The 20,137-nt window shown below is 36.1% G+C and overlaps 1 protein-coding gene across 1 annotated transcript; it reads right to left on the bottom strand.

Moving 5' to 3' along the window:
- Positions 1 to 8,187: 8,187 nt before the first annotated feature.
- Positions 8,188 to 16,583, bottom strand: LOC139780311 (uncharacterized). The gene is made up of 2 exons (XM_071718922.1): positions 9,960 to 16,583; positions 8,188 to 9,615 (listed from the first exon to the last, which is right to left on the bottom strand). Exon 1 carries the CDS (start codon positions 11,683 to 11,685, stop codon positions 9,973 to 9,975), a length of 1,713 nt encoding a protein of 570 aa, XP_071575023.1. The 5' UTR covers positions 11,686 to 16,583; the 3' UTR covers positions 8,188 to 9,615; positions 9,960 to 9,972.
- Between the last annotated feature and the right edge of the window lie 3,554 nt (positions 16,584 to 20,137).

Here is a 20,137-nt window from a genome sequence, read left to right as displayed (position 1 = left end):
TGATTTAACAGTTAATAAATATTTGGGAATTATAGTCATTTACTTTAGTACTAAACATAACAAGTTTGTAATTACATATCTTGATATAGTTCCTGTTGAAAACTGCAATGCAGAAGGTTTAATTAATGCCATAAAAGAAGCTTTGACAAAATATAATTTTAATATTAAGAATTTAATAGGAATTGACACGGACAATGCATCCGTCATGGTAGGAACAAACAACGGTCTTTATGCAAAATTAAAACAAGAGGTTCCCAATTTAATTTTGATTCGCTGTGTTTGTCACTCCTTACAATTAGCAGTGTCGCATTCAGCAAAAGAATGTCTACCAAGGAATATTGAATTTCTAATTCATGAAACATACAATTTGTTTAATAAATCATCCTTAAGGCAGGATAATTACAGAAAAATTTATAACTTACTGAACGAAGGTCATGATCCGTTAAAAATTGTGCAATCTTGTCAGACTCGTTGGTTATCTATTGAATCAGCTGTTAATAGGATATATGAACAATGGCTAGAATTAAAAACACACTTTGAGATAGTTAGATTAAACGACAAATGTTACACTGCCCAATTATTATATGAAATGTATAATGATGACATAAATTTTGCATATTTGTCATTTTTAAAGCCAATTTTAAGTGAAGTTCAAAGAGTTAATAAATTGTTTGAAACTAACGATGTAAACCCTACCAAACTTTTAAAAGATTTGTTGTTTTTAATAGAATCATTAGTAAGAAAAGTCACAATACCAGGTACACGAATTGATATTTTCAAAACGAGTTTAACAGATTTTATTGATAGAAAGTGTTACTTGGGTTATATGTTCGAAAAAACTTTAAGAGAAATTAAAGAAAAAAAAGCAACAAGCACAGTAACAACTGTGCCGCAATCAACACGTAGAACTACGTCTATTAGAATAGAACATATATGGAAGAGGCATTCAACATCAAGTCTATGTCCGACATCGTGCAAGAAAGAAACGTTAATTGTGCGAGATTCATCCATTCATTTATTCATTTATTTATTTATTAAATTGCAAAAACATTTAACTTACATCGAGAGCTTTCAAAAACTATATAATAAAGTATATTTTTCTTTAATACTTTTTAAGAAGGTTTAAAAAATCGGTATCGAAAAATTAACCCCAAAAACATTTAGCTTTCATCAAAAGCTTTTCAAAACTATATAATAAAGTATATTTTTCTTTAATACTTTTCGAGAATTAATTCAAAGCTTTCCAATATTAGATTCACCCATTAATTCATTCATTTATTTATTTATTAAATCCATTCATCCATTCATCCATTCACCCATTCATCCATTTACCCATTCATCCATTTACCCATTCATCCATTCATCCATTCATCCATTTATTTATTCATTTATTTATTTATTAAATCCATTCACCCATTCATCCATTCATTCATTTATTTATTAAATCCATTCATCCATTCACCCATTCATCCATTCATCCATTCATCCATTCATTTATTCATTCATTCATTCATCCATTCATCCATTCATCCATTCATCCATTTATCCATTTATCCATTCATCCATTCATCCATTCATTCATTTATTTATTAAATCCATTCATCCATTCACCCATTCATCCATTCACCCATTCATTTATTTATTAAATCAATTCATCCATTCACCCATTCATCCATTAATCCATTCATTCATTTATTTATTAAATCCATTCATCCATTCACCCATTCATCCATTCATCCATTCATTCATTTATTTATTAAATCCATTCATCCATTCACCCATTCATCCATTCACCCATTCATCCATTCATCCATTCATTCATCCATTCATTCATTCATCCATTCATCCATTAATCCATTTATCCATTCATCCATTCATCCATTTATCCATTCATCCATTCATCCATTCATCCATTCATCCATTCATCCATTCATCCATTCATCCATTCATCCATTCATCCATTCATCCATTCATTTATTCATTCATTCATTCATCCATTCATCCATTCATCCATTTATCCATTCATCCATTTATCCATTCATCCATTCATTCATTTATTTATTAAATCCATTCATCTATTCACCCATTCATCCATTCACCCATTCATCCATTCATTCATTCATCCATTCATTTATTCATTCATTCATTCATTTATTTATTTATTTATTTATTAAATCCATTCACCCATTCATCCATTCATCCATTCACCCATTTATTAATTCATTTATTTATTTATTTATTAAATCCATTCATCCATTAATCCATTCATTCATTTATTTATTAAATCCATTCATCCATTCACCCATTCATCCATTCATCCATTCATTCATTTATTTATTAAATCCATTCATCCATTCACCCATTCATCCATTCACCCATTCATCCATTCATCCATTCATTCATCCATTCATTCATTCATCCATTCATCCATTAATCCATTCATCCATTCATCCATTTATCCATTCATCCATTCATCCATTCATCCATTCATCCATTCATCCATTCATCCATTCATCCATTCATCCATTCATCCATTCATCCATTCATCCATTCATCCATTCATCCATTCATTTATTCATTCATTCATTCATCCATTCATCCATTCATCCATTTATCCATTCATCCATTTATCCATTCATCCATTCATTCATTTATTTATTAAATCCATTCATCTATTCACCCATTCATCCATTCACCCATTCATCCATTCATTCATTCATCCATTCACCCATTCATCCATTCATTCATTTATTTATTAAATCCATTCATCCATTCACCCATTCATCCATTCATCCATTCATCCATTCATTTATTCATTCATTCATTCATCCATTCATCCATTCATCCATTCATCCATTTATCCATTCATCCATTTATCCATTCATCCATTCATTCATTTATTTATTAAATCCATTCATCTATTCACCCATTCATCCATTCACCCATTCATCCATTCATTCATTCATCCATTCATTTATTCATTCATTCATTCATTTATTTATTTATTTATTTATTAAATCCATTCATCCATTCACCCATTCATCCATTCATCCATTCATTCATTTATTTATTAAATCCATTCATCCATTCACCCATTCATCCATTCACCCATTCATCCATTCATCCATTCATTCATCCATTCATTCATTCATCCATTCATCCATTAATCCATTTATCCATTCATCCATTCATCCATTTATCCATTCATCCATTCATCCATTTATCCATTCATCCATTTATCCATTCATCCATTCATTCATTTATTTATTAAATCCATTCATCTATTCACCCATTCATCCATTCACCCATTCATCCATTCATTCATTCATCCATTCATTTATTCATTCATTCATTCATTTATTTATTTATTTATTTATTAAATCCATTCACCCATTCATCCATTCATCCATTCACCCATTTATTAATTCATTTATTTATTTATTTATTAAATCCATTCATCCATTTATTCATTCATTTATTTATTTATTAAATTGCGAAAACATTTAGCTTACATTGAGAGCTTTCAAAAACTATATAATAAAGTATATTTTCCTTTAATATTTTTCGAGAAAAAACGTTGCAAAAAAAACGTTGCAAGAAAACGTTGCAAGAAAACGTTGCATCTGTGCCTGAATTTACCCCCCCTTACTGTCGACAAAGACGTAGTTCTACGTCAAAATAATAACTTTACAACAAATAACGAGGCTATGTTAAGAGAAAGATGTATTAAATTTATAGTTATCCTAATTGAACAGTTAAGAACACGTTTGCCTGACAATATTGGCATTTTAGAGAAGATGTTGTTAAGTGTGGATCAGACTTTGCAAAGAAATAAAGAAAGATTGACAGAGTTATTAGAATATTTTGGAAAATCAAATGATTTAATTAGCAAGATTGAAACACAATATGAAAATATTAACTTCTTAAAGTGGGATAATTGTACAAACACTAAAGAGTTTTGGTGTGAAGTTAAAAATTTTAAAGATAGTGCAAATAAAAATCCATTCCTTGAGTTGGCAGACTTTGCTATAGAGCTATTAACTTTACCTCATTCAAATGCGGAAGTAGAGCGTTTATTTAGCAGTATGAATATCGTAAAAAATAAATTAAGAAATAGAATGCAACTTCCTATGCTATCGGCAATACTAACTGTAAGGGCCGGATTAAAGCGATACAACAAATGCTGTGACAGTTTTGATTTACCCATTTCAGTGGTAAAAAAAATTAAAACTATGGCTACTTATATTTCCAATGATAATACGGCTGATGAGTTAGACTTTCTTATATAAGTTTATATATATTTTTATATAGAATATTTATTATTTGTTTTGTTTCTGATAACAGTTTTTATTTTTATTTGTCTAAAAGACAAAATATAAAAAAAGTTTGTAATAACAAAGTTTATATTTTTGTTTATCTGAATAAATAAAATATAGAAAAAAGAGATAGATAGAATTTATTTACTTCAGCTTTACAAATTAGCTAGGAAGGGACTTGGTTTACAATTAAGGGGCAATTTCACCAACCACGGTTAGCTTAACCGACGGTTAAAGTTAGCAGGATTGACCAATAGAAAGCAGGGTGGATTCATTTCTATTGGTCAATCCTGCTAACTTTAACCGTCGGTTAAACTAACCGTGGTTGGTAAAATTGGCCCTAAGGCTCCTAGTCCCTGAGCCGAGAACTCCGCGTTGACGGTGGCGACGTACCGTCGCGGTAGAAATAAGAACTCTCTCCAATGGAGAATAAGCGAGAAATGTTGAGAATTGACACGTTGAGAATTCTTGCGTAGTATTTCCAAATAAAAAGATATTTGCTTAAAATAACACTACAGATCACTTCAGCACACTTCGAAAATACTTTGAGTTGAAGTTAAATCTACCCCTTTCCCTTGACAGTTAATAAACAGCCGTAAAATGAATGTGATACGAAATCTAGTCATGCGTCTGCGCACAAGCCTGCATCGTATCACATTCGTTTTACGGCTGTTTATTAACTGTCAAGGGAAAGGGGTAGATTTAACTTCAACTCGAAGTATTTTCGAAGTGTGCTGAAGTGATCTGTAGTGTTATTTTAAGCAAATATCTTTTTATTTGGAGATACGACACAAGAATTTTCAACGTGTCATTTCTCGCTTCTTTCTCACATTCCAACATGGCCGCGACGAGTACCCAGGAGCCTTAAAAGATCTTATCCACACTCATCCATCCATACCATGCGTAAACTAACTACTCTCTCTTAAGCTAACCTAACTACTTAAACCTAAAATCTATCACAGCCTTATCTTTGGTTTCTTGTACCCATTCTACAAAATTCCTTCCCCCGTTACTGATTGTCTTATCTTTACTTCTCCTTTCCAACTCCATCTCCTCTATGTCCAAACCTCCTAAATGCTGATTTATAGAGGCCGTAACCATTGATTTAAGCCGTAATCTTTAAGAAATTGACCAATCACAGTCGAATGTGAGAAGAATAATCGACTGTGATTGGTCAATTTCTTAAAGATTACGGCTTAAATCAATGGTTACGGCCTCTATAAATCAGCCTTAACTCTCCTATCCTTATATTAATATCACCACCTATTATAATACTTCCCCCCTCCTCGTCCTCCAATAACCTATTCATTTTTTCCTCCAACTCTCTCCATCCCCCCGAGTTGTACACCGAAAAAATCCTACAACTTTCTTTCTCTCCTCCTATTTCTGATACCACTACATCCCCCTCTTCCTCCTTAATTAACCTACTACCTGCTTTCCCCCAATCCCTTTTTTTGCCTATTACAAAACCTCCCTTTGCTCTCCCTCTTCTTTTTACTTTCCTAGCATAGCTACCATCCGTCCGTCCCCTATTGAATTTGAGGAGAATAATTGACTGTGATTGGTCAATTTATTAGGGCTTAGGGCTTAAAACACCTATTGTAGATGGGCTGGGACTTAGTGCCCATCTACAATAGGTGTTTTAAGCCCTAAGCCCTAAGAAATTGACCAATCACAGTCAATTATTCTTCTCAAATTCAATTGTGATTGAACAATTTCTTAAGGCTTAGGGCTTAAAACACCTATTGTAGATGGGCACTTACACATTTCTCCAAATCCTCTATTTTCTCTTTAATCTCCCTTAGGGTGCCGTCCCATGCAGGACGGAATTTCGGAAAACGGAATCTCGGAATCATTCTGATTGGTCAGCCCCATGGGGCTTGTACTGTGCCCCATGGGGCTAACCAATCAGAATGATTCCGAGATTCCGTTTTCCGAAATTCCGTCCTGCATGGGACGGCACCCTTAAGCCGTGATCAGACTACGGATTGGGATTGAGATTGGATTGAAATTTAATCAATCAGAATAAAGAAAACTAACTTCAAGTTTAGCAAACTTTGCTCTAATTGGTCAAATTTCAATCCAATCTCAATCCCAATCTGTAGTCTGATCACGGCTTTATGCCCGTATCAGACTGCGGATTGGGATTGAGATTGGATTGAAATTTGACCAATGAGACCAAAGTTTACTAAACTTGATATCAGTTTTCTCTGTTCTAATTGATTAAATTTCAATCCAATCTCAATCCCAATCCGTAGTCTGATATGGGCTTTATGCGGGGTCTACAATGCGAGTCGCAAAGTCGTGAGTCGCAAGAATTAACCAATCACAATCGAATTTGAGGAGAATAATCGACTGTGATTGGTCAATTCTTGCGACTCACGACTTTGCGACTCCCATTGTAGACCCCGCATTATACTTTCTTCCCACACCCTCTCTTTTATTTTTATATTCTCCAATATAGAAAAAAAAAGTTTATTTATTTAAAATAACCAAAATTAAATAAAAAACGATTTAATTTTCTAAAATTTAAAGTTACTTATAGCGAATTAATGTAAACTAATTGTATGTTCTTAATATCTGTTCAATCTGGTAGAATCTAGTAGAATGAGACTGGCCATCTAGCGGAGCACATAGAGTGATAGTTGGCAACGCTGAACGTTGCGCATCGAGTTCAGATCACGCTAGCGTCACGTGACAAGAAAGTGAGTGGAAGGGATGAGCAAGCTCAGACGTGCAGCGAGACGCAGCGTTGCCAGATTAGGCGGTTTACCGCCATTTAGGCTATTTAAAAAGTGCTGCGGCTATTCACATTCTAGAGTTATAGCCTAAAGCCCAAATGGGCTATTTTTAATTCTTTGTACGCGATTTTAGGCTTGTTAATCATTTCCTTCATTTTTTCATTTTGCACAAGTTTAAACAGCATAAAACGATGAGTTAAAAATTTCCGCATTAGATTACCAATGTAAATAATACCGACCGCATTTCTGGTATGAGCTTCTTCTATTTGCGACCATCAGAATGCGCTTTTGGTGGATTTTTCGGGAACTTTTATTTATATGATTGTCTACATTGTTTCCTATAGTAATGGCTCCGGCACAACAGCGCCGTTAACGATGCGCGACGCGCGATGCGCGATATCCAATGAGAGTCGAGCTTTAAGGCCGGAGAGAGAAATGAAAGACTCGGATAGGTTAATTTCCTTATGCGTAAAAGTCTGTGCTACGGCCTTTAAATAGAAAATTCAATCCTTATTGGATATTGTGCTTCGCGCGCAACGTTAATCGCGCTAGAGCCATAGCGGCCACTTTTACCTAGCTTTCAAAAATGGGTAAACACGGAAAATATCAGAAACATTATAAACCATCTTGGGAATCTTTGCCGGAATTTTCAGGTATAATATAATAACAGTTGCTATATCCATTATAATAAAACTATCATAACCTCTATCCAATTTTGTATCCATCTAATATATCCAATATTTCCATATATCCAATATCCATTTTTTCTTATTTATAATTTTCAGCCTGGTTAACGAAAAATCCAGATTTGAATGCAATTTCTCAAGAAGCATATTGTACACTTTGTAAAACGGGATTACGAGCCCATAAAACGGATCTAAAAAACCATAGGGAGACAACAAAACATCGCCGGTTTGCTGCATCTTTTGTGAATCAAAACAAGATTTCTTCATTCGGAATAGATGTAGTTGATGATACAATTAAAGCAACAGAACTCAAGTTAGCTGCTTTCATAGCTACTCATTGTGCAGTAAGGAGCATTGATCATTTAAGCGAAATAATGGTGAAACATGGAGAGAAGAGTGAAATAGGAAAAATACGTTTACATCGCACAAAATGTTCACGGCTAATTACTAATGTAATCTCTCCTGTTTTATTGACTGAACTCAAGGAAGATATCGGTGACAGACCATATTCTCTCATTATAGATGAATCCACAGACGTTTCTATTTCAAAATATATGGCGATATGCATTAGATACTTCAGTCCAAAACACAAGAATATTATTACTGATTTCTTGGGTATTATTACGATTACAGATGCATCGGCTCTAAGTTTATATGAAGAACTTACTTTTTACTTAAAAAGCATCAACCTCTCTATAAAAAATTTGATAAGCATTGGAACCGACGGAGCAAGTAATATGGTTGGAAAAAATCACTCAATATTTACTTTGTTAAGAGACAACGTTCCTTTGCCACATTTAATTTTGATTCGATGCATATGCCATTCTTTGCATCTGTGTAGCTCTAAAGCATCTGATTTTCTACCTTCAAGTTTGGAATTTTTAATACGAGAGTCACGTAATTGGTTTTCAAATAGTTCTAAAAGAATTGAGGAGTATAAAAACCTGTTTAATTTGATCAACAATAACGACAAGAAAATGTTAGCTTTAATACAACTTTCTGATACTCGATAGTTAGCTTGGGAAGGTGCAGTCATTCGTATTCTGGATCAATGGCTTGAGCTAAAGTCACACTTTAAAATGGTTGCAGCTCGAAAAGATAATAGATGTTATACAGCAAGACAATTGGCTATGATCTATGAAAAGACCCGACCAGTCAGCTATATTTAACTTTTTTAAAGTCAATTCTACATGATATCAATGAAGTAAATATTTTTTTTCAAAGCTCAAATCAGGATATCTACAAACTATATGAGGCATTGTGGACACTCATATTATCAGTGTGTAGTCGTTTTATAAAACCATTATTTATGGAAAAATTAAAAGCAACTAAAAGTGTGACATGCATTACAGAAGTATTAAATAATCAGTTGGCTTTCAAGTCATCGAAAGAGATTGATTATGGTATAGAATTTCAACGTTTAACATGCAAATGCAAATCAGAAGACTTGAATGAGGTTCAGAAGAGATGCAATGATTATCTGATCATTCTGTGCAAACAACTTGTTGATCGTATGCCAAATAATTTTTCAATACTTAAAATGTCAGCAAGATTTACACCCAGAAAAATATTGTGTACATTAACAAAGCCATCAATTAATGATCTGCCCTTAGAATTACTCGACGATGAAGCTAATTTAAGGGGGGAGTCTACTTTAGCCGAGTAAAAAATGGTGATTTTTTTTCAAGGAAACTATAAGTGATATTGGATTAATTTTTTTTGTAATATGGAAAGGCATTCTTAAAGAAGAAAAAAAAATTTTTTTTTTTTTTTCAGTTACATTAATTTTTATTATATTGACGGAAAATTTTGTAGCGCAATGTTGGTAGCGCAACGGTTAGCTGCGTACAATGTAGCAACGAGCTGAGTTATCTGAAAGCAAAAAATCACAATTTTCTTTAAAGCTTAATCAATCACGCAGAGATTGAACCTATTTGCAAATAAAAATATGAAAAATTGAAGAAGTTACAGCAATCGTAAGAAAAGTGACATTTTTTTTATCAAAAAATCGATCTTCTGTTGTTGATAAAAATGTTATAAATAAACAATAAAATGTAAACGTAGGTTCAATCCCTGGAGAAAATTGTAAGGAATCGAATCATGCTTGGCGAAAGTTATTTGAGTGATTACTTTTTGAGTTATCTTGTACGCAAAGTTGGAAAAAGTGGTTTTGAGAAAAACGCGTTTAAAGTTCTTGATGTTTTCACGATACTTACAATGAAATAATGTTCAATCCGCTATTCCGGGCCCATACAATATGCCTTCCTCTTCCTCGTATAACTCCTGTTGGGCAGTTTTCTGCATTCTGTTGGCTGTTCGAGCTTCTTTCGTGTTCTCCCAAGTACGAATTTCTGCTCTCTGCAGTCGTTTGTCATTCTGTGAATCGACGAATCCCTTGTTCTGTTGTCCGATCACAATGCCCATTGTTTCCATTATTTTTAAAATAGGGTAGTACCCTTCATTGAAGATCGCAGTAGCAAGATATGCAGAAATTTCAATTGTTTTGGCGCCGCAGTGAAGATGTTTTGGCGCCAGACGCCACAGACTTGCATTGAAACTTTCGTTTGAATTCTGCGTATATCCGCCTAAGCATCTTTCCAATAGATTATCCTTGGACAAATCTTGATAAATCGGCAACAATTGCTCTTGAACATCCTTGTGAAAAGCAGGTGGGTGTTCAAATTCATCTAGTTTCCCAGTCGCTTCTGCTACTCGCCATTTGCACCAACTTTCACACCCCGTTGGACAGTATTCGTGTTGTGGTTTTTCATCGGTTGAGCATAAGTGATAATAAGTAGCCATGATGGCCTTTTTCATCTCTTCAACCGAATCCGGATGTCTTCTTATTGCTAATCCGTAATATTTTGTCAATTTTTTTATTAGTGTGTCCGTCAGCTTTCTTTTTCCTCCGAGTTTCGCCGCTTTCTTTATATTTCTCAGGCGAGTGCCCATTCTTTTTTCGACGTGCCCAACACATTCATGTTTCTTCAATGTTATATCCTCGCCGTAGGGTTGTAAATCCATAAGGGCTTTAAAAGTTTTAGAGTCGCCATCGCCGATATAATTGCAGTATCTCACGCCAAACTGTTCTTCAGATCTGGAAAACATCTCTTTCATTGAATCCACTTCCATTTTTCCGGAAGATCCAGAATGGTTGATGGAGCACGTTTCTTTGTGATCTTCAAACCACTCGGAATATTCTACAGTGCCCTTTTTGTTCTTCCAAAAAATACAGGATTGGCAATGGCTGCTTTTTACGACGAGATCAATTATCTTTCCAGTGTTTTGTCCTATGAGCGTTGTTACACCAAATAAAGATGAAAAACCACGCTTTTTCCATGTTCCATCACCGGAAACGATCAAATTTTGCGATGGCTTTCCTTTTTGCATGTTTACTTCCATTTCTTCTTTGACGGCTTTATGGCACAATGTATGGAAGACACCTTTGGATGCAGTATAAATGTTTTCTACAGCAACATAATATACTTTACGATGGAAATTTTGGCACATATCCATGAGACCACAGAACAAATTTATGCCTTCTTTGCAGACTCCCAACAATCTCATGACAAATATTATTCTTCTATTAATTTCGAAGGCACTGTTAATAAAAGGGCCTGAATTGATCTTCCGAACACCACATGAGCAAGTAACAGCTATTTTGAATCCTAATCCGCGACTTCCCGTTTCACCAAAAGTTACATTTTTCTTGCAATCTTTACAAATTAGCATTTGAGTCAAAGCACTAAAAACAGTGAAAAATTCAATAATGCGATAGCCGTGAGTTTGACTTATAATAATGTCATCATCCGCAGTCTTCAATTTTTTAGCCGCATTACTCGTTGATGCAGTTTCCGTTTCGGCAGTAAACTGATTTCCTTGAAACGATCTTTTTCGTGGTCTTGATTGACGAAAACCGTTCTTTTTACCTTTGCGAGGCATGATTTTACTTTTATGTCCGTACCGAAATTTCGAAGCAGACTGATAAATATAAATATAAATATAAACACTATAGGGTCAAATAAAATAGTTGAAGGTCTAGCAGGTATATAGGATTATTTTGTTCCCGCAATAATAGAACCGAGAACGCTGCGAAGTCAGTATAGCATACTTCTGCTGTATCGATCCTCCGCGCGCCTCACTAAAAAGAGCTGTAGTTTCGTCAATTTTACGAGTTTGACGATAATACTTTGGGAATATATTCTTGAAACCTTATACTATTTATTTATGCGAAAAAAAATCGATTTTTTTGACCCATCAAAGTAGACTCCCCCCTTAACTATAATTGAAAGTCAGATTCGTAATATTGGATTCGTAAATTGGCGTGACTATTTTTCAGAAGAAATAATGTCTGATACCTGCAAATTTTGGTCTAATGTTTACGATTTCAAAGATGCCAGCGGACGTCAACAGTTTAAAGAGTTGGCTCAATTTGCTTTAAAAGTGCAATCTTTACCAATAAGTAATGCAGTAGTTGAGAGAGTCTTTTCAGTAATGAATTCCGTCAAAACAATACAGTTCGCAATGCTAACAGCAATTTTGAGGATTCGGATCCATTTTAACGTGACGAAGTCTTGCTGTACTACCTTCAAACCCCATCCAAAGATGTACGAATTATTCAATTCAAAAATGTACGAGACTCCAAAGGCAACTAATGTATCAATATCGGATGAAGAGCAGATACTTGAAGAAGTTTTAACACTTTTTAGTGTCGAAGAAATTCAACAAAACGAATGATAAAAAAAACATTAAGATCCAATGAACAATATAAATAAAATATTAAGAATAAGAATAAACATTGAATAAAAAAATTCTTTTTCTCTTATTTTTATTTTTATTAAAATTTAAAGTACCCGCTTTTTTCTTGTGATTTTAAATTACTTGAGTTGGCAGGAATGATGGCGGTTTTAGGCTATTCAGATTAGAGGTAAGGCTATCTATCGTTCGTTGCATCTGGTAACCCTGGCGAGACGATCCCGGCTCGTACGTTCTGTCGGAAGTTACAGTCGAGTCACGTATCGTGCATTCTGCCAAGAATAGACTTTGATCAATATCGCTGCCGAGCTTAGTTGAAAAACAATCGTCTCGTTTCGACATTTCTTGTTACTTTCCGCAAGTTACTTTAAGCTCGTGGTGTATTCTCATATCGTAAAAAGTATCGTGTTGTATTAAACGCTTGTGCGATTCGATTCTTGTATTGTATTATATTACATCGCTTTGAGTTACACACGTATTCCGCGACACGCGGTCGGTATTCCTATCAAGAGGAATATCACATAACAATTCGAAAGAAGAGAAATACGCTGTATATCCGGCCTTCAACAAAAGCTATAGATGACGATACGCATCCAGAAAAACTTGACGATCGAGAGCGGCCATTATCGAATTCGTTCCTCTCACGCAACGAGAAGGAATCGCCGCCATTATTCCTACCAGTCAAATCGCATACTGCGAATGAGGTTCCCACTCTCTGTGGATGGTTTTCCGCACATCGCAGATTAATTCTAACGAGTTTTGTGGATGTCAAAGTTCTGCATACTGCAGATTCCACATTAAGGTAAATTCTTGATTTCTTTCTTTCAATTGGTTAATTTCTGTCGTTGGATATTTATCTGACGGAAGTGATATAACATGGGTGCACACATGCTAATTCAAAGGTTCGGTTACAGGAAATAAACATATTCCTTTATGTTTGTCCTCAAAGAAGGACTTTCATTATTCATTTCTATCATTAAGAGAGAAAAAGAGATAGATTCCTATATCCGGAAGAAGATTCTGCGAAAGTAACGCTAGTATTTCGGATTGAAAGTATTAAGTTCATTAGATTAATCGTAATTGCATATTCTCGTAGATTCGATAAGCTTTACTTGCGTTAAAGACTCAAACTACGTTCAATCTATAATAATAGATTGTAAATACTGTATATAACGAACTTTACATTAATTCATTACATTCATATCATCTAATATAATTCGTCTGTTATACGATTTTTAAGAAGTTAGCTTCATAAATGAGTAATAATTCCTGCGTCAGATGAACAGTACACTCTCGTTAATTTTAAACAAAATTACTTTCATTAACGGGATTCTTGCGATGACGTTTTGTTTTTCTTGCAACTAATTATAAGTATTTTATGTGACAAATATTTTCTGCTTTCAGTAGCGTATATGGAATAATTACGTTTATTCAGTTATTGAGAGTTTCTCATTCAAACCAAAGGACATAAAATTATGTGCGGATGATGACCAACATTATCTATTGTAATTCCTTCGTGATTTTTTCATTTACAATAATTTCCACGTTGATATCTGATGTTCTATGAAATATTCAAGTTCAATTATTCCATGTTCGTTATCTTAACATGTATTTATGCTGTTTATCCTATGTATATCATTTCAATTACTTACTTAAACTTGATGTGTTTTACTCGAAGATAATCCTTTTCAGAAATTATACACAAAGAAGAGATCACTTTATTTCATTTTAATTAGTTAAACGATTCGATACATTAAACATTCTTTCATACTGTATTCCTGAATATTATATGGAATTATTTCTTGAATGGATCTCAGACTTACTTCACAGTTTAAAACAATATTTTGTTACACGAAGGGAATATCTTCTTTATAATTTTATGTATAGAATTTATACTTTGACTTATGCATTTATGTTTCTTAACCGAATGACACACTTGATTAATTTTGGAATCAGTAAATAAACTATTCTTATTACAATTCGAGTATCGTTTCTCCTTCTCTACCATCTTTAGCTCACGCACCATTCGGGGCGTGTACATTAAATGGTCCTTCGAGCCGGATAGGCAAGAATCAGTTTTAGAAAGCCGGATCGGCAAGAATCAGTTTTAGAAAGTTTTAGAGAAGAATTGAGTTTATTCGGAAGTACAGTCGTGTGGTGGGAAGGAGAATACGAGAGTAAACGGAAGATATTGTAAAGTATTGTTCATGGAACCGAGCTTTCTTTCGATTCGTTTAAGTTAAGAGATTTTCATATTCACACAAGATGAGAATCAAACACATAATTAATAGGATCGAGCAGCTTTTAGCGCTCAGCAAAGATATTGCCGACTCTTACGATAAATTAATAAAGATTAGATTAAACAACATTACAAATTCACGCATTCAGACGAGACTTTCGGATCTCAAAGAAGTCTGGAATCAGTTTTGTCTCATTCATAATGCAGTTACCATTTCAATATCGGAACTTTCAGTTGAGGAAAAAGGTGAAATTAGCAATCACGTTTATTTTACCGAAAGGATTTACGATAGAACAAAGGAGGACTATCTTGATTCAATCGAAAAATTCACTTCTCTATTAGATGGTGACAGGAGTTCCACGACTGAGATTGTTTCTACGCAATCAACGTCTCTTCCTAGTACTGGGCCCACTTATATTCAATATGCAAAGTTGCCATATATGAAAATTCCCACATTCAACGGAAATCCTGAGAAATGGCTTCCGTTTAAAAATCTTTTCGTTTCGTTAGTAAGTTCCAACCCTTCGTTATCTCCAATTGAAAAATTACAATACTTGAAAACTCACTTCACTGAGTCAGCGTTCGATTTAGTTAAGCATACAACTTTAATAAAAAATTCTGGGAGACGGAAGAAGTTTCATTTTCGAACAAGACTTTATCTAAAGACGAACAAGACTGCGAAGACCACTTTAAGGCTACACATTCTCGCGACGCAAATGGTAGATATATCTGTTGGATTACGGTCGAGCGTTGAGCGAGCGTCTTTTTTGTTCGACGCGACGTTCTTATTGTCTTTTGTTTTTTCGGGCGGCGTGATCGCCGGTTGCGACAGGATTCGCGGTAGTAGCACAACGCGCGCCGTCGAAGTAAGAGCCAAGAAATAAATGTGGCATTTTCTTATATGTATTTCACGAATTTAATTATACCCGTGCCTATTAATTGACATTTGGCGACCGTGACAGGACGGGGTTCAGTGTTTTCGCTCGTAAAATAACAGTTTCGATATTATTCGAAAAGAAATGGATAAAACGAAGAAAGTGCGAACGGCTCATCGTCGCGCGTTTACCAAAGCGCTGAATGCATGGAATGCGTTAAGAGGTGCAGGATCGGTGGCTACTCGTCAAGAAATTATAGTGGCTTTTCAACTGCTCGAAGAAAAGATGCAAGATTTGGAAGCAAGCACACAGGCCTTTATGGCTATATTGTTTGATTCGGCTGGCTCGACGGAAGAAAATATTAAAAAGGAATATGACAAAGCGGACCAGTATAAAAGACAGTTCATCGCCGCAAAGTTGCAGATAGCCGATTACGCCGATCCGAGAGAAAATCGTGTGCCATCAATGAGTGCAAACGGCGTATCAGGAGACAGAAAAAAGTCGTTCAAATTACCGAAAATCGAGTTGGCTAAATTCAGTGGAGACGTGCAGGAATGGCTACAGTGTTCTGGAGTTTATTCAAGAAAATTCATGATGACGCGAATATCGCGAATGAAGATAAATTCCAATATCTCATACAATCGATGATTCCTGACTCTCGTGCCGCCGATTTAGTGAAGAGCTATCCGCCCACGGCCGAGAATTATAGCAAGGTAATTAGCAGCCTAAAGAACCGTTTTGGACGTGATGATCTACAAATCGAAGTATATGTGCGCGAGCTTTTACAACTCGTTTTGCAAAATGCATTGAAATCCAAGGCTCTTTCCCTTACGAGTTTGTACGATAAAATTGAGTCACATTTAAGAGCGCTCGAATCTCTGGGCGTCACAACAGATAAGTGTGCGGCGATGCTATTTCCGCTTGTAGAGTCATCGCTGCCTGAAGACATTTTACGCGCGTGGCAGAGAAGTTCCGTAAACAATGCCGCGTTGCAAAGTAATGATATTGCGACGTCTCAGTGCAGGGATCGACTGACGCAACTTATCAAGTTCTTGGAAGGAGAAGTACAAAATGAACTGCGGATTTCTATGGCGGTCAAAGGCTGTGATTTAACGGCGGATAATGCAGACAGTGAGAAAAAGCGACGATCGAAGACACGCGCGAAGAATGAGGATGTTCCGACCGCGATGGGATTGCTGACGACAAAGGATAGTGCGTGTATATTTTCCAATTCCAATCACGAAAGTGCGCGTTGTGAAAATGCCAGGAAAATGAGCCTCTCTGAAAGACGAGAGCACGCAAAGAAGCAGGGCGTATGTTTTAATTGTCTGAAAGCCGGACACAATTTTAAACAGTGCCGAATTAAAGTAAACTGTAGCTGGTGTTCGATGCGACATGTGCTTTTGATGAGCCCTAAAATAGACAAAAAGGACAAGGACAGTAAGGTTGATTCTAAACCAAAAGATTCTGAGAAAACGAATAGTGATTGCAATCTGGCAAACCTCTCGAGTGATCCGGAAGTGTTAATGCAAACGTTGTGCGTGAAATTGCGGAACGGAAACAAGGAAATTATTGTTCGCGCAATTATTGATACCGGATCTCAGAAATCTTACGTCACCAAGAAAGCAGCTGAGCACCTGGATTACGAGCCAATTGCCGAGCAGACGATGACACACTCCCTTTTCGGTGGACAAAAATCGGACGCGGTGCAACATAAAAAATATCGGATTCGCTTGAGCAGTCGAAACAATAATTATCGCTGTAATTTCGTCGCGCTGGACCAAGCTGTGATTTGTGAGAGAGTACCGCTAATAAAAATCGGAGAGTGGGATCGAGAGCTGAAAAAATTCGACATCAATGTAAGTGATCGGCATAGCAAGAGAGAGTCGATTTCAGTGCTTATCGGTGCCGACGTGGCCGGCAAGTTGTACACAGGCCGTATTCACGTACTGAAAAACGGCTTAGTCGCAATAGAAACGTATCTTGATTGGACAGTTATGGGTAAGGTTCCCGAAATCGAAACAAAGGAGAATGCCGCGACGACTGCTATATCGCTGTTTGTAAACAAAGACGAGATCGCGGACATATGGTCGTTAGACGTTCTGGGAATACGTGATCCAATCGAGACGAAAACACAAAAGGAGAGAGATGTCGAGATGCAAGAAGCTTTTCTGAAAACCGTGCGAGTTAAAGAAGAGGGGCGATACGAGATACAGTTGCCGTGGTTGCTGAATCACCCTGCTTTGCCACATAATAAGGAGACGGCTATGTGTCGGTTGCAGTCTACGGTACGGAAATTGAAGGCCGAGGATTTGTATGCTGACTATGATGCAGTTTTTGGCGAATGGCTTGCCGAGGGGATCATCGAGCGTGTCCCGGTACAAGAAGAGAATGAATGGGGCTATTATCTACCTCATCGCCACGTGGTGAAGGAGGGCAGCACGACGAGAATTCGACCAGTATTCGACGCATCAGCCAAGGAGCGGACGTCGCCGTCGCTCAACGAGTGCCTACATAAGAGTCCAAATTTGATAGAATTGATCGCATCTATTCTTCTGCGCTTCAGAGAAAATAAAATCGGAGTCGTAGCGGATATTAAAAAGGCTTTTTTGCAAATCAGTATCGATAAAAAAGATCGGGATTTCTTGCGTTTCTTATGGTACAATGCGGGGGGAAATATAATTGTTTTTAGACATTGTAGAGTCGTTTTCGGAGTTTCATCGAGTCCCTTTATTTTGAGCGCGATTATCAATTTACATTTGAATAATTATGCGAAGTCTGTGAAAAGTTCTGATAACGATGTTTCGACGGAAAATATTAAAAGATTGTTAGAAAGTTTTTACGTTGACAATTCAGTAACTAGTGTAAATACGCGAGAAAGTTTGAATAGTTTCATCTCAGACGCAAAAAGACTGATGAATATAGCTGGTTTTGACCTTCGAGGGTGGGAGTACAGTGATGATAATTCCCAAGACAACCAGGCGATAGTATTAGGCGTTACTTGGGATAAAAAAGCTGACACGTTAGCAGTAAAAATACCAGATTTTACAGAGTTACGTGATTCGAAAATTACGAAAAGGAAGATTCTTTCGTCGGCGCACCGTATTTTTGATCCATTAGGTTTTGTATGTCCTGTTATGCTTTGCACACGAATTCTGTTACAGGAAACCTGGAGTGAAAATTTGACGTGGGATGATGAAGTTCCAGACGAGTTAAAAAATAAATTTTCGAAGTGGATGAAAGATTTGAAGGAGCTTAATAAGATTAAAATTACACGATGTTTTTTAGGACAAATCTCTGAGTCGGATAACGTAAGTTTGCATATATTCTGCGATGCCAGTAAAGTCGCGTATGCTACAGTTATTTTTATTCGCGTTGAAAATATTGATGGTGTGAAAGTTCACTTTGTACAAGCGAAAACGTGAGTTGCGCCTGCTAGGAAAGGCAATACGGATGCGCGAACAAGCATACCGCGTTTAGAGTTGTTAGCTGCAACAATAGGCGCTAGATTAGCGAGAAATGTATTAGACGCGCTTAATTTTAAAACGCTAAAACTTTTTTATTGGACCGATTCCTCGACCGTGTTAGCATGGATCCAAAGAGAATGTAATTGGGCTACGTTTGTGTATAACAGAGTAAAAGAGATACGTATGCTATCGGATCCCGCGTGTTGGCATCATGTTCAGGGCCGTTTGAATCCCGCAGACTTACCATCGAGAGGCTGTACGGTGAAACAGATTATGTCTGCGAGATGGTGGGAGGGACCCGTGTGGCTATATGAGGCGTCAGATAATTGGCCAATGTGTAGAGAATTGTCGTGCGATGAAGATGAAATCAGTAAAGAATTAAAGAAAACCGCGATAAACAAAAAATCTGTTTGTACTCTCATAGCGTTAGAAGGAGATGATGCGAAAGAGAACGAATTTTTCAATAAATTTTCTGATTTTGAGAAAATGATAAGAGTGTTTGCTTATGTACGACGATTTTATTGTAATTGCCGAGAAAACAAAGAGAGTCGTGTTAGGGGTGCTCTATTGTATAAAGAAGTTCAAATGTCACGTACTCTGTTATTAAAATTGATTCAAGCCGAATGTTTTACTGACGAAACGGATATACGTGTGAAACATCTCAACGCGTTCAGAGATAAAGACGATTTAATTCGATTGAATTCGAAAATTGTTCTGCGCAACGACGTTTATAGTTTTAAGTGTCCTATTGTACTTCCCGGTAAACATCGAATTGTTAATTTGATTATCAAAGAAAAGCACGAAAGCTTAAACCACGCCGGAATAGAGATTTTGATGAATGCATTGCGTGAAGAGTATTGGATCATAGGCGGTCGTAAAGTAATTCGATCGGTGATTACGAAGTGTGTAAATTGTCGCAGACATGATGCGAAGCCTCTCCAGACAATTAGATCGGGTAAAAGACGCGGCCGTATTCGAAGTTATAGGTGTAGATTTCACCGGGCCCGTTTATCTTAAAGGCGGTCAAAAATCATGGATCTGTTTGTTTACGTGTGCGG

This window comes from Temnothorax nylanderi, unplaced genomic scaffold (assembly GCF_030848795.1).
Source record: "Temnothorax nylanderi isolate EJ_2023f unplaced genomic scaffold, tnyl_v1.0 TNYL_tig0271_pilon, whole genome shotgun sequence".
In the NCBI taxonomy this organism is placed as follows: domain Eukaryota; kingdom Metazoa; phylum Arthropoda; class Insecta; order Hymenoptera; family Formicidae; genus Temnothorax; species Temnothorax nylanderi.
This window is presented reverse-complemented; position numbering and strand designations above follow the sequence as displayed.

Excerpts from the sequence above, each read along its gene's own strand:
- LOC139780311 (XM_071718922.1), bottom strand. The coding sequence starts at position 11,685 with ATGCCTCGCAAAGGTAAAAAGAACGGTTTTCGTCAATCAAGACCACGA.